At 37.2% G+C, this 16,527-nt stretch overlaps 1 protein-coding gene across 2 annotated transcripts in view; it reads left to right on the forward strand.

Moving 5' to 3' along the window:
• SEMA3C (semaphorin 3C) overlaps positions 1-16,527 on the forward strand; it is a 177,281-nt gene that overhangs the window by 124,639 nt on the left and 36,115 nt on the right. For both annotated transcript variants that reach the window (XM_004045659.5, XM_063708674.1), the window contains exon 12: positions 5,676-5,898. In XM_004045659.5, the coding sequence (XP_004045707.1) occupies positions 5,676-5,898 (223 nt within the window). The remainder of the gene's footprint in view (positions 1-5,675; positions 5,899-16,527) is intronic.

Here is a 16,527-nt window from a genome sequence, read left to right on the forward strand (position 1 = left end):
CTTCCAGGGTTTAATATCGTCTCATGTAGCCGAACCACCTGCAGCCAAGTAATCCAAAGTATTCTCTCTTCTCTAAGGTTAAGAATGTTGCTTCTGAAGTCCTCCCAATGAAGGATCAACTGTGATTGTCCTACTTTATTTCCCCCTACAGTAGTATGGTTGCCCAGTCAACCCCATAAATATATGGCTGTGTTCTTAAAGAAATGAGACTGGCAGAAATCTCATACCCTCGTTCTAATGTTCCCTATAGGTGCTTCTTTTAAAGCACGGTTGGTAGCTCTGTTAGCAAACAACCCCACCAGCAAGCCCAAGTCAGTAGGAAGAAGCCTGCCAATTGTGTCATTATATTTTTCCGTAAGTAATTCAAGTTTGTGGAAGAAACAAGACACTTTTGGTATGTTGCAAAGGGCAGCCAAAGAATGAAAACTCTGTGGCTGAGCAAACATATTACATTATTCTGCTGCAACATGTATAAAGCTTCTGCAGGAGATTGTTTGTATATGTTGTATATCCTGTTAAAGCAGAACTTAATGAAAGTGTTCAACTTTAACATCTCTTTATAAGTATAGCAGAGTCATGTGCTTCCATCATCATGCCTTGGACAGGTCGGGTACATGCAAAGGATCACAGAAAATTGATGAGCCACATAGTCAGTAGTGGCAAGGATACGAGAAGTTCATTGCTGGCAGTTTTGTTGATTACATACGTCTTCTGGTTGTGCTTACATTAGAGTATTTCTCTTTGTCTTAGATGTTTGAAAACATTCAGTTAGGAATGTTTCTAAGAAAACTGAATGCATAAGACATATAGACATGAAAAATTAATTACGTCGTCTCACATTATTCAAAACGTGAATAAAATTTTAAAAATAAATATTATTAAAGTTTAGAGGAAAGAGAGATTGTAGTAAAACAGTCTGATTTGAAAAGGGATTAAAAAATGTGAGATTGAGCTTTCCCTAGGGTGATTGGATGTGGATAAATTGAGTAAGGAAGGAAGGGGTTTTCAGATGAAGGGTACAGCATACACTACAAGACACAGACAGAAATGAATAAGTGATTTTTCGAAGCTCTGTGTGGGTTAGTAGGTCTGGAGCAGTGGGCTTTTATATGTAGGGGAGGCAAATATAAGGAAGATGAGGGTCAGCTAATACATAAGTACAAGTCTTCAACTATGTAATTTTTTGGACTTCAGACAAAGGGCTTGGATTACCAAGGTTGAAACATAAAATGAGTTTTTCTCAGTATACAAATTTCATAGACCAGTACTAGAAATAAGCATAGATTCTAGAGTGCCACCAAGATCCTTTATTTATCTATATACCACTCATCCCCCACGTGTTAGGTTAAGATCCCCTCGACCGTGCTAGTCACTCTTTCTCAGCCTAGTTTTGCATTTATTTTCTGCAATCTGTCTTCAGCCTCACCTCCTACCTCCTTCCTTCACTTTGGGCTCCATGATCCAGCCATGCCCCACGAATTACAGTTCTCTAAATACTCTAAATTTTGTTTTATCATCTCTAAACCTCTTCACTGACCTTGGCAGCTATAAGTTCTCCACTGTTATAAACTTGGTTTAAAAATATGGCCTCTTGAGTGTGTAGGGAAATTGATCCTAAACCAAAATTGATTGTTTATCTTACATTTGTTTCAAATTATTACTTTTTGTCATAATATTGTTATTTTGCTTTGAATATGTCTATCTTTCTTACTAGAATACTTGTGTCTGAAGATAACAGTAATTTTTTATTCTTGTGTCCCCTACTGGGCACATCAAAGTGCTTTTTGGATAAAATATGCCCAAGTAATGGATACGTATATTAACATATAAGTATATTCTGAAAACTGACCTAATGGACGTGAAGATTAAGAGAACATTTAGAAACTTCAGAAGGCAGCAGATATTTATGAATACCTGAGTATAGGAAGGAAGTTTGGTAAGGACAATTGCTGTTACTTTCCTAACATGGCATTCTTATTGTTCCTAGCATTTCATATCACACTTTAGTAATCAGAGCACTTGAAATGTCTTTACTCAAAAAAGGAGGGCTTATCACTGCTTGATAAACAAATAGCTGGAAGAACTGAGGAAAAACATTTAAAGGAGAAGTTTAACCAAAATTACTTAATGACTATTTGCAGAGTAAAATTAATGTTCTAAAGAATGAAACACCAGCCTAGTTAGTGGACAAATATTTTACGTTAGCACATAGATGTTATGTTATCTTGAAGTTTCAATAAACATGTTTTATTATTTTGCAAGGTGAGAGAAAAGTTAATCACATCTGATTTATTCTTGGCAGTATGACACTGAGCAAACTCAGTGCAGATAGAGTCTACAAAGGGCAATCAATTTTTGTTTGTGTTACATTATTAGCACTCATTGTCTGTCTTATCAGCAAGTTGATGCCATGAATCAGTAGAATAATTATTATCAAAAAGAATTATTTGGTAAGTTTGAACATATACTAGGAGACACTTGTTTCTAGGTGATAAATTCATGGGAGTATTAAAAAAGTCTTGTGGAGAATATTTTAATGAATGCAAAGTAACTTATTTGATTTGTTTAGATTACCTATTTAATAACTATGGTTTTGAGCAACCTTGACATAATTGTTAACCTGGATTTCATTTACCATTAAGTAAAAGCCAGAGACTAGGCACTGATCATTTAATAAGCTTATCTCACATCAAACTGTACTAACTGGAAATTATGTAAATTGTTTAGTAATATATGCTAACTTTGATTTTTCCAGAACTTAGAAACGAGAATGCTTGCAAATACTTAAGGAGACATTTCAGTTTAGCAAGCCATCATTAGCGGTGTTTTATAAAGTTCTGGAACTATTTAAATTACCCATGCATTGCTCTTTCCATGTTTTCATGCAGTGAGCAATGTGTTTCCCTTTTTCCACTTTGTGTGAAGATTGAGGCTAGAAAACACCCATAATTCTATATTTTGCAGAAGTATGGAACACGTTCATCAGCTTAGAACAACCTCAAATTAAATTTTTTGTCCTCATTTTGGTCTTTGTTGTGAGCAGTTTGTAAATGTGTATTTAAATATAATACTTTTTAAAAAATAAAAACATATGAACTCCAGATGAAAGTCTAGTTAATGGAATAAAGAATGAGAGGTTTCGTTTTATTACTTGTCTCATTACTGCTACTCTTTTAAGTCATTTAATTGCTCCTTGTGCCTTTCTACAAAAAGGGAACTATATTTATCAGATCTGTAAAAAGTTCTAGTCTGGTAATGTTAACTGGTCAAAGTAAGTCTAAATATTGCACTCATGATGCTGCAGTCTAAATGAGTGAGATAACATTAGTAATCTGCTGAGATCTAGCTGCACGTGGAGGCCTGCCTGACAACATTGGCCCAAAGGCACTAATACTGTTGGACAGCTGTTGCAGGGATTTAACCTGGAGATTGTCATATTTTGTTTGGCCCCCCCATGTTGCTGTTCTTTTTTTACTGAGTCAACATTAAACACTTGGCAGATTTTACATAAAATTCCACATTCTATCTTCTGCTGAGGTCTGGAAGCACGAGGATTTTATTCCTGCTTAGAAGCAGTCAGCTGGATAAGTGTTCATTGCCATCTTTGGGTAACACGTGACTCCCCAGTTTGTCACAGTCCCCATTGCATCCTGCTATTTATGACTGATGCTGTGCCTATTGCTATCAAACAGGCAGCTTGCTTTGTTACTTTCCTTTTACCACATACCTCTCTAAAGAGGATAAATGAAAACCAACATGATAGTGCTGTGTGTTTCAAGAAAAATATAGTGTTTTTGTTTCTGGAAGTAGAGATATCGACAGGAATTTAATATTGACAGGTATTTAATAACATTATTAATAGTAATAATGTTTGTATGTATTAAAATATTATACCCAATGTTTTTTCTCATATAACTTAACACTCAGATCCAATTAGTGAGTGAGTTTGAGTTCTGGCTTCAGCAGTTCCCAGCCTACCCTTAAGTTTGGCCTTAGGTGCCCTACGAATGGAATCTTCTCCTCAGAAGCCCTGTCAGGTTCCCTTGCCAGAACTGCTGACGCTGTTCAGCAGTCCTTTCTCCAGATCTCGTTCTTGTTTTCTGCCTGCCCCCTTGGGCTTAATGCTCTGAAACTTTTCCCTCCTGGCCAGAATTGAGGCCCCTGTTTCATACAGACCCGGCACCAAAATTGCAGGCCAGATACAATCAATGATATAATGCATTCATTCAGGCCAGATACAATCAATGATATAATGCATTCATTCAACTACTCTTTGGTGATTATCTACTAACCAGCTCTGTTATAAGTCTGATGGCAAAACAATAACAAAATAGACCCAGTTACAGTCAGCACAAGCTTACATTCTATAGGGAGAAACAGGCAGTTCTAGAGGGAGAAACAGACAATAAAGATGCAAGCAACTGATACATAATATACTGTTAGGTAAATAGGGCTGTGAAGAAAAATAGCAGGCCAAGGAGACAGAAAGTAAAGACGGAGAAGGGGAGCTACTTTTATATGTCATCACTTTCAAGAAGCAACTTTTGAGCTGAGAACTGAATGAGGTAACAGAAATGGGGTGTTCTGGAGAGGAGTATGCCGGACAGGGAAGAGCAGGTGCTAAGATCCTGGAGGGGAAGTATGCTTGAGGCTCAGGAGCAGCAAGACTTACAGTAGGAGGGGCTGGCTCAGGCCAGATCATGCAGAGGCTTGTGGGCCGTTCTAAGCTGTTGGTATTTTATTCTAAGGATAATGAATGGGATCTTTGATAGAGGGGAGTTACCAGATTTAATTTAACATATCCAATCTAAGCTGTCTTCTTCTTCTTTCTTCTTCTTCTCCTCTCCTCCTCTTCTCCTTCCTCCTCCTCCTTTCTCCTCCTCCTCCTCCTTTTTTTTCTTCTTCTTCCTTTTTTTACAGAGGTGGGATTTCACTCTGTTGCCCCGGCTAGGGTGCAGTGGTTTCATCACAGTTCACAGCAGCCTCAGATTCCTGGGCTCAAGAGATCCTCCTGCCTCAAGTTTCCCAAGGAGTTGGGATCGCGGGCATGCACAACCACACCTAGCTAATTTTTAACTTTTTTCCCAGACATGAAATTTTGCTATGTTGCCCAGGCTGGTCTTGAACCCCTGGCTTCAACATCCTCTCATCTCGGCCTCCCAAAGTGCTAGGATTACAGGCATGAGCCACCTAAGCCCCTAAGCTCCAATTTCTGAGCTCTCTTTTGGGAGGGCAGATCAGATGAAATAAAACTTTTACATGTCAGAGTTTGACTGAATTTAATGATAATAATATAATTTATTTTAACAAGTGGCAGCATTAGATTGCGTCCACTAGTTTTTGTTTTCCGAACAAAATGGTGTCTGGGACAAAATAAATAGAAAAGTGGTGAGTGAGAAGGGTGAAGAGTTATCTCATATACAAGATGGCATCAGCTCTTCTCTGAAAACAGAATAACATACAAGGACTTAGCCTGATTCAAAATTAATACACACTGTATTAATCATCTACAGATAGTAAAACATAATCATGCTATTTCTTTTCACCTCCACAGGTAGCAGATATACTTAAAACAACTGGAGCTTCTAAGTGATTTCAAAAGTAGAGAGTTTTTGATTATTACTAGAACAAGGCAACTATTTTATTAACTTGGTTCTTTAAAACTTTCTTTCTAGTGTCCAGGAGGAGCATTTACACCCAATATGCGAACCACCAAGGAGTTCCCAGATGATGTTGTCACTTTTATTCGGAACCATCCTCTCATGTACAATTCCATCTACCCAATCCACAAAAGGCCTTTGGTTGTTCGTATTGGCACTGACTACAAGTATACAAAGATAGCTGTGGATCGAGTGAACGCTGCTGATGGGAGATACCATGTCCTGTTTCTCGGAACAGGTAAATATTTGAGCCCAAGATATGCTTTAATGTGTAGTAAAAGAATGTACTAAATATAGGTAGTAGGTAAGGGCCATGATATTGAAACTAGAAAAACTCCAATAATTACGTCTGTCTAGCCCTTAGTGAGATATTTAATCTCTTTTTGCCTCAGTTTCACATCTGTAAAATGAAGCTAAAAAAGTAAATTATAGAGTTCTTGTGAGGAATATATATAGAGATATATACATTATATAATATATATATTATATATGTAGGTAGGGCTATATGATTTTCTTGGCAATTTGTCATTACAAGATATTTGTATGATTTCTCTGCTGCACTTTCCATCCAAACTGGAAATGAACCAGCTTTGTGAAAAACTTCTTCTTGTCTCAATGGAAAAAGAAAAAAGCAATGATTAAGTACTAGAATTGCATCTAGACATAACCGAAGCTGGTTTAGCCCTTATTTAATAAGCCGTGGAGGTAAGTGTTCCTTTCAACTGAAACAGACTCTGTGACTTCTTAATCAATACATGAAGCCATTTTCTAAGGATAATGATAATGACAGATAACATACTCAATATAACATTTGGAAGTGAATGTGACTCAAATATAGACAGGTTTTTTGAAAATATTGATGGCACTCTTTTAATACATCTACAAATTCTATCAGTTTACTCTGATAGAAGTTGAATGAAAATGTGCTTGTTTATAGACCCACATGATAGGGAATAACTAGCATCATATGTTATAGAGCAGTGGTTCTCAAAGTGTGGTCCCTGGACCAGTAATATCAGTATCACTGAGAACTTGTTGGAAATATAAATTCTGAGGTGCTTCTTCCAAAATTCTAGGGATGAAACCCACTCATCTGTGTTTTCGCAAGCCCTCTAAGTAATTCTGATGCACGCTAAAGTTAGGAACCACTACTCACGTCTTTCACACCCTGGCTTGTCGGTCGGGCAGTAATTTAAAATGTATTTTCAAACATCCCTAACTACCTTATAGGAACTGATGAAATCTCTTCACTTACAATAACACTCTTTACAATAACGTCTTGTTGTAATCTTAGAAATACTTTATGAAATTAGGTAATTTATTAGGAAAGAGACAACACATCTGTAAAAGTCATTATAAAATATGGCAGTGGTGGAATATGTGTTCTGGATCAAGGGATAAATTGCACTCGTACTTCAATCAGTTTAAGATGTGGGTACCTTTTCTTGGCTAAATAAAATTTCCAAAGTGTGCTAAGATAAGGTTTTTATTTTATCCTTTTTTTATTCTTGAAAACCCCATATCTGAATGTTTCATTTTCATATAATTTCAGCTTTATGGTCTGAGACTGAGAATCTTCTAAAATGTGCTACTACATTTGTGATCCTTTTTGGCATCCTAGGTTGGCATCCTTTCCCACGGTTGGACATATCTGAGTTTTCACTATTCCTCTCTTTGCCTGCCTGACATCTGAGGAATAATCCTTCCTTCCCAGAATAACTGTTCCTCACTCTGCTCTCAATTTGTATCTCATCCTACCATCTCCAGGACTTTTGTTATCAATTATATTCTTACTCACTTGATTCTTCCATTTCATCCTCCACTGAATCCTCAACTTAGAAGCCTTGCCAGGTTATGAAACTAAATATCCGTCTTCACCCACTGCCACCTCTGCTGTATTGCAGATTTTGTCAAGGTCTTACATGGTCTCATGATAAGAAAAATATAGGCTTTTAACCACTGAAATACCTCTCTCTCCTATTTGCATCAGTTGGCATTGGAGAATCTCACTTTACCTATTGCTTCAGTCATGTGTCAGAGGATTCTCCTCTCTTCCTAGTGGTTGCCTCTTAGCTGGCTTCCTCCTGCCCATGAATGTGGGTATTCCCTGAGGGTCTGTCTATGTTCCCCCACCTTTTTTTTTTTTTTTTGAAACGGAGTCTTGCTCTATCACCCAGGCTGGAGTGCAGTGGCACGATCTCGGCTCACTGCAACCTCTGCCTCCCGGGTTCAAGATATTCTCCTGCTTCAGCCTTCCAAGTTGCTGGGATTACAAGCGCATGCCACCCTGCCCAGCTAATTTTTGTATTTTTAATAGAGACAGGGTTTCACCATGTTGGCCAGGATGGTCTCAATCTCTTGACCTCATGATCCACCCACCTTGGACTCCCAAAGTGCTGGGATTACAGGCATGAACCTCTGTGCCTGCTTATGGTCCCCTTTTTTAAGATACTCCATGTCCATCTCATTCATTCACTTGGCTTTAATTATCCATTCTGTGCAAACAAATCCCAAATGTATATTGTTATTCCTTACCATTTCCTATGCTCAGTGTTTTCATGTACAGTTGACTGTTGGATAACACACATTGTATAACCCATTAACATTTCAAACATCATGCTTCAAACTCAATTTATCCTCTTTGAAAACTCTCCACCCAGCAGTTAATCCAATCTCCCATATTTGTATTCATTACTGCACATTTCTCTCAAAGTTCTATCTCTCTTTGCTATATAATTTCTCTCTAGACATATCACAGTACCTGATAAGCTCAATAAATATCTGTCAAGATAAATTGAAAATCATAACTATGTCCATTGTTACTCGTGTAATATGAATTCATAAATGTGACTGTAAAAGCTAATCTTCATTTGCATATAAGGTTTGTTCTCTACAGATACAGCCTTCATGTAAGTGACTACAAAGATTTGCTTTTAGCCTTAGCTCAGATCATTCAACTTAGAGTTTGTGTTAGAAAAACAGTTTTCTTTTTCCTGAGGCTACGTGTTAATTTGGAATATTACCTCTCCACAGTGTCTCATATTACCCAGAAAAGATGACTGTTTTCTTTTTTTTTCTTGTGAAGGCTGTCTTAAAGGTGGGCTTTGATGCCACAGCCAAGTTGGTTGGTTTTTTTTTTTTTCATGAAAATCTACATGAAATATGTGTATTTTCTCCATAAAAGATGTAGAGTTCATGGGTGGAATTTTAAGCCATTATGAACTGTTCAGCAGTATTTATTCATAGAAGACAGTAAGAAGCATACTTTTGCACAAATTCTTTGGCTTTTCTTACCACATAAGTTTCTGGCACCATTTCATAGAATTTTTATTTTGGTATTTAAACACTTGTGTCATTTTCAAAAACAATATTTAGGCATATGTTTTTAATTGTAGTGGAAGCTGCACTGATGATTGCTTACAAAGCCACAGGAGTCTCTTGAGGATCCCATCCTAATAGGAAAGTGTGTGCTGTGACACTGCCCCTGCCAACAGCATCTTACTGAAGAGATGGTAGTGCGCTTAGCCACTGGACCTTATTGTCATAACCGGCTGCATTATAATTTTTAAACAATGATTTCAATTTACCTGAGTCTCTAACAACCAGTATATTGGTATAAAATATTTACTGCGGCCGGGCACAGTGGCTCACGCCTGTAATCCCAGCAATTTGGGAGGCCAAGGCCAGCAGATCACCTGAGGTCGGGAGTTTGAGACCAGCCTGACCAGCATGGAGAAACCCCATCTCTACTAAAAATACAAAATTATCCCAGCATGGTGGCGCATGCCTGTAATCCCAGCTACTCGGGAGGCTGAGGCTTGAACCCGAGAGGTGGAGGTTGTGGTGAGCGAAGATTGCGCCATTGCACTCCAGCCTGGGCAACAAGAGTGAAACTCTGGTGAAATTTCTCCCAAAGAGAGTTCTCCCTTCCTGTTTGTTACTAAAAGGGACAAAATAGCCTTTTTAGGGGAGAATCACAGGTCATTGTCCCAGGATTTCCTAGCATTATATATCTAACTGTCTTGGGAAGGAGAAAACATTTCTTGGGTGTTTCCAGGTCCCCTAGTGTCAGACAGCCCTTCAGCTGTTATAAACGAATGATGATGCTCCAGTTATTGGCACAATGAAGCAAGTTTCTCTTTTGGCTTTTCTTCTGTATCATTATGGAAAATTCAGGGAAACTCAATGAAGATATTATTTGTCAAAGAAGATGCCATAGGGGAAACTTATGTGACAGTTCATTGGAATGCAAATAGGATTTCATGTAATGATATTCACTTTGAATATTATGAATGATTTTGTAGCTTACACAATCTCCATGGTAGTTGTGTGGGCTCCATGCCTGGTAACTGTTACAGTTAGCCCAATACCATTATCGTGTACAACTCTGGCTGAATTTGAGATACTGACCTTCTACTCCCATCAAACTGCATCAGATTATTTTTTTGTGTTGCCAGATATCAAGCAAAATTAATTATTAATTAATTTAAAAAGAAAAGGAAAAAATGGAGGGAGGAAGGGAAAGAGGAAGTAAGGAAGGAAAAGTGAGCGTTGTCCTCTGACCTTTTATTTCTTATGGTTTTCATTACTGGTATCTAGTCTATGGGTTGGCAAACTAATAATATAACCTATGGCCCAAATCTAGCCCACCGTATGTTCTGTATGGTACATACACTAATAATGTTGTTTTGTATTTTTAAGTGGTTGAAAAAGTAAAAAGCAGAATATCTCATGAGCAGTGAAGATTATATGATTTTTAGATTTCAGTGTCCATAGAGAAAGTTTTATTAAAATATAGCCACACCCATTCATTTACATTTCATCTGTGGCTGCCTTTGTACTACAGCAGCGGAGTTGATTAGTTGCCACAGAGACCTTTTAGCCAGCCAAGCCAGAAATATATATATTTTGGCCTTTTACAGAAAAAGTTTGCTTGTCACTGTTTTGGTTGATAATTGTAAATTTTTTTAAAAATTAATACTTCTTCAAGAAGCTATTTTCTAATATGTAGATATAATACAGTAATTCATAATGTTGCCCAAAATTAATATTTCTTCTTTTATCTTGAGTAAAAAAAAATACTGCTACTTTGTTAAAATTTAAGCTGGAAACTACATTTATTTATTTTCCCACCCAGTCCTGATACTACTGTCTATAAAAAAAAAATCACAGGTTGAAAAAATGTATTTTAAAATCAGCACTTGGTTTTATTCTGTAGCATTAGGGCTCTAGGTGTTTTTATGTTCTTTCTCTCTCTCTCTCTTTTTTTTAATCTTGAGGAAGGGCTATAAAACAGCAGGCAAGGGTCCTCATAGGATTAACATTTCTATTTTAACTTTGCCACCTACTGCTTACATCCAGGCTGTTTGTTCAAAGCAGACTGTGTTACACAGTCAAGAGATTTTTGCCAGTTTTCCTTTTGCTTCTGGAGTTATGAAAATATTTAAGTGTCTAGGTCAGGTTCAGAGACATTCTGTAAAATTTATATTTTTAGCACTATACATGAATCAGAATGACGTGGTTTTTGATGAAAGAGTGAGAGTATTCTTGTGAATGGGTGTTAAGAGGTTTAGGATGATTTAATGCTATTATGATTTTTTAATGTAGGGTCAATACATGTGGTGTTCTGCTAACATTCTTATATAGTGTATACTGTTTCATGCTTCTTATTAGCTTCCGTTTAACTGGAGGAGTACTAAGTTGGAACACTGGTTCCAGGAAGTCCTCTGAAAGTGTGGAGTTTTGAAGTGTGTGTCACATATGTGAATAAAGCTTTAAAATGCTTGCCTTGTAGCATTAGAGGATAACTGCCTTTATAGTAACTAACCAGTTCTGGCAGTTGCATCTCTTGGAATGGCACACTTAATGAACTGCAGAGCCAGGAATTTTGATTTTTAAAGAACTCCTTAAAATACCCCGTGTAAAATTTGATAGCTGGAGCAGTGCATGTGAGTTGAGAAACGATGACTGTCAGCTAGAAGTTGTGTGTGAATGTCACTCTGAGGATGTCTAGACGTCTCCTTTGCTTTGGCGTAAGGAAAAAACCCTTTGTAAGTTACTGATTTTTAATAACATTGTGGGTCACTGCTTTCCAAAGCAGAATGTGGAAACTTCTGAGAGTTTACCATAGATTCTACAGGGATTTTCACAGCAGGAAATACTAATGGAACAGAGTGGAACGATGGCTGAATTGATGGGAGATAGATGATAAGTCACAGTGTCATGACTACTTGATCATGTAGAAGAGTAGCAAAGAGAGGTATGTGAAGAGACAGGGAAAGAAAAGAACATAGCCCTGAGTGAATGCTAATCTAGAGGCAAATGTTGTCATTTACATTTTACTTTAAAAAGAGAACTTATTAAAAATAAAAATACGGCTCATTGCTGAAAAAATTTGTTTCAAAAAGCAGCATTATTTTTCTTTAAGCTGCTCTTCAGAGACCTGTTATTTTAAGGACAATGTAAAATCTCATGTAATGATTGTATAAAGATATAGACATATAATGTGTTATATATATGTTAATATATATGATAATTGGTTCTAGTCTGCTCAAATTACCCATTTACTATTTAGTATTCTGGCTTAGGCAAATAAATATATATTTACAGATTTCTAAAATATTTTATTACTATTATGATGCTAATTAAATTTATCTGCAGTGCTTATCTTTTTCCAGGAATGCTAAATAAATTATCTCATCCAACCCTTATAAATATCATATGAAGAATTGTAACAATGTAGGTGCCATGGAGGGCAGGGATATGGGTTTGATTGATTTATTGCTGTATCCTTAGTACCTAGACTAGTGCATCACTCAGAGTAGCCACTCAAGAGGTATTATTTGAATGAATGAGTTGCATTTATTATTTGTCATTGTTTTTGGGCAGAATCACAGATAAGTTAATATCATAGAGATAGCAGTTAATATATAATACAACCAGAATATAAACCCATGCTGTCTGATTTCATATATTGAGCATTTATTCTCTTCACATTTTTACCTCATTTACCATAACTACTTTACATTTTTTCCTTAAATGAAGTTCATTTCATTTATATTTTCTCATTTTACTATGAATTAAATGTTTCATCCACATATATCATGATAATATCCCTGATGTGTTGACATTCAGCGTTAGCATTGGCATTGCTTTGTTTGAGTGATAGCACTCATTTTAACCCATCCATATGTTACTACCAAGTCTTACATGTGAACAAGATTCATCTTGAACAAGGTGACAGAGAAGACTTGGACGAACTGCACCTTGGAACAGACTGAATTTTTGTGTGTGAATTAACTTATGTGCTCGAATTTAACCTGTGAATTTGATATGTTTATGTCAGTTACATTATGCCTAGGAAGAAAGGAGATAAAAATTGGGGGTGAGAGGGGAAGATGTGGAAAGGGAGTAGAACTTTACCTTCATTTTTGATGTATCACTAAATTTTTGCCCATTTAAAATTTGTTTTAAATTGGGACTCATATCTATATTCAAAATGTCTTGCATGCTCACCAAAACACCCATCAAACTCTTTGGCATTTATTTTCTTAATTAAAATGGATTCTGCATATATTTGGAGAGTTTGGAGTATCATGCAAGGACCTAGTGGCTCTCAGCAGGAGGACAGAGGGCAGTGATTCACTTTGCACCACTGGGTCATTTACTACTGAATCCCTGGTGTTTCTCTAGGTGACTTGAAAACAATTACAGTCATACCGCATCCCTGAGTGTTGCCCCTATTTAACCCTCTAGTGATAGGAATGTAAGGAAAATTTTCTAGCCTGAAGACATTAAATGATGCAGTCTATTGTCTGTGTGTCAAGAATAAACAGCCACACTAAGTTTTTGTTCTTGATGTGCTGCCAAATTTCCCTGAGGCAGACTTGGCAGGCTTTGTCCCAAGGAGAAGAATTCACAGCCTGCTGCTGAGCCAGGCCAGGCCTTCCCTATGTGAATATCCATAGGAAGGCTATAGCTGCCAGTTGTGGTGGCGGTTTTTGCAGAAAGCTGGCTTTTAAAATTTTTTATTGAACTTGGGAAAGTTCAAATTCTAGAAAATGGAAGGAAATGTTTCATTACAGAATGAGAAATATAGTTTAAGTTGGAATGAAAAGATCTGAAAACAGAGTTTCTGAGGAAGTCTGTAGTATTAGAGTCGTATGTGTTACAATGAGTTGCATTCTTATTCTTCTCTTCCACTAATGGGGTGGGCAGAATAATGCCTCTGTCCCAAAAGATCTCTATGTCCTAATCTCTGGAACTGGGGACTTATTATCTTACTTGTGAAAAGGAACTTGCAGATATGTTTAATGTTACAGACTTTGAGATGGGGAGATTTTCCTGAATTGCTTGGGTGTGCCCAGTCTAATTACATGAGTTCTTAAAAAGCAGAGCTTTCCTGGCCATTGTTAGAGATGTGATAGTGGAAGAAGTGTCAGAGAAATGTGACTTAGCTGGCTTTGGAGATGGAGGAATGAGACCATATGCCAAGGAAAGCGGGTGGTCTCTAGAAGCTGGAAAATGCGAGGATGTATATTCATTCTCCTTAAAGCATCCAGAAAGGAACCCTCTCAAAATCTTTTTTTAGTGCAGTGAGACCTGTGATGGAGTTCTAGTTTACAGAACTCTAAGGTAATAAATGTGTGTTGTTTTTTGAGACAGGGTCTTGCTTTGTGGCTCAGGCCAGAGTGCAGTGGTGTGATCTCAGCTCACTGCAATCTCTGCACCCTGGGCTCAGGTGATCCTCCCATCTCAGCCTCCCGAGTATCTGGTACTACAGGCGCACACCACCACGCCTGGCTAATTTTTCTATTTTTAGTAGAGATGGGGTTTCTGCACGTTGCCCAAGCTGATCTTGAACTCCTGGGCTCAAGCCATTTGCCCACCTCAGCCTCCCAAAGTGCTGGGATTACAGGCATGAGCCACTGCACCTGGCCTTTAATGTGTGTTTTTAAGACACTAAATTGGTAATAATTTGTTCATGACAGCAATAGAAACTTAGTACAACTAGCTTTTGAGTTATGGCTTAATCTATGCTTCTTTTAATAATTTTTAAAACAAAGATTAATCAATCCTGATGTTTAAAACTCTGGAAATGTCCTTAGTGATTTATGCAAAAAGATAGCCTGTTATGTTCTAGAGCTCTTTCTCAACCAGTATAGAATAACATAGTAATATATCACAAAGATGTCATTTATTCAGTCATTAGAATTTATTGAGTTTATTGCACTCCAAGACTTAACGATATATAAAGAAAAATGGCAACATCACTTTCCTTTAAGAATCTCTTGACCCAACGGAGGAGACAATTTAATCCAATTCAATGAATATTTATTTCGCATGGGAGTGGCTGCCTGATACATATTTGAGATAGTTTTCTATTGCTGTATAACAAGTTACCACAAAATTTGTGGCTTAAGACTACATACATTTATTATCTTAGAGCTCCTAAGGATGATTGCTTAGCTAGCCTCTCTGATCAGGGTATCACAAGGTTGTAATCAAAATTTAGCCACGCTGCATTGTTTTTTAAAGTTCAAGGTCCTCATCCAAACCCACCTGGTTTTTGGCAAAATTCAGTTCCTTGCTTTTGCAGAAGTAAGGTCCTTAACTCCTTGAGGCCACCCACAGGTTTTTGCACATAGATCTCCTCATTGGCTCTTTAAAATGTGGTTGTTTGCTTCTTCAAGGCTAGTAGAGTCTCTCACTTCAATCTGCTGAGATGGGGTATCATATAATCATAATCTTGGTATTGACATACCATCACTTTTATATTTTTCTGTTGCTTAAAAGCAAGCCACATGTTCCACCTGCACTCAAGAGGAGGAGTTATACAAGAGCATGACTCATTAAGGGTCACCTAAGAGTGTGTCAGCCATGACCCATACACATTTTTAGGTAGATCATTTTCACGATGATGTGGAGGATACGTTAAAGACAGAGAAAAGAAAATGAGACTTTTTTTCTGTTATAGGTAAGAAATGATGAGAGCCTATAAATTAAGACAGGGGTTAGAAATGACATTATCTGATCTAAAAGGTATTTGGGAGAAAGAAAGGACCTGATGATAAAAATTGATTTGTGGCTTGATTGGTAGATATATGACTTGGCAAATGGGGGAAAGAAATACCATTGACTGATCAAGGTAAGAGAGAATCAGCAATCAGATTTGGAGAGTAATGAATTCCTTTTTTTTTTAAATAAATGGTACACTTATCTCCTCTTTTGACCTACTATGCATGAGAGTCTAAATTGATCACTTAAAATACATTATTTCATTAAAACCACACAGCAACCCAATGAAAATCATTATCCCCATTTTACAGTTGTGGAAACTGAGGCTTTGAGACATTAAATGCTTGCTTAGGATGGCAAAGCTAGTAGGAACAATAATTAAATTCAAGCTCAGTTCCATCTCACATCAAGTTGAAGATTTGGTGAACTATTCAGATAGATAAGTCAAAGAGGGTGTTATAGAGAGCACTGTGCTGGAGCTGGAGATCTGGGAGTCATTAGCAATGTGGGTGTTAGCTGAATCCATGAAAATGCTTGAAGTCACTCTAGGAGACTATGCAGATAAGGAATTTAACTCTTGGAGCTCATTTAAGGGGTGGGAAAATAAAGAATATTTACCAAGAAAATGGAGAGTGATCATACAAGTAACAGCAGAATAAAAGAATGTGATATTGTGGTGGCCTTGAGAATAAACACTAAAAGGAAGGAAGATGCGGTGGTCAAGATCATCAGACGTGGCACTGTTATAGCTGAGTGCCCTGGTAGTAGGTTATTTTCCTCATCCTATCTTCTTACACGCTAGTAACATTTGCCAGGAGAATAACCATTCCAGATGGAAAGACCTGAGACA

The sequence above is a fragment of the Gorilla gorilla genome, chromosome 6, assembly GCF_029281585.2.
Source record: "Gorilla gorilla gorilla isolate KB3781 chromosome 6, NHGRI_mGorGor1-v2.1_pri, whole genome shotgun sequence".
NCBI lineage: Eukaryota > Metazoa > Chordata > Mammalia > Primates > Hominidae > Gorilla > Gorilla gorilla.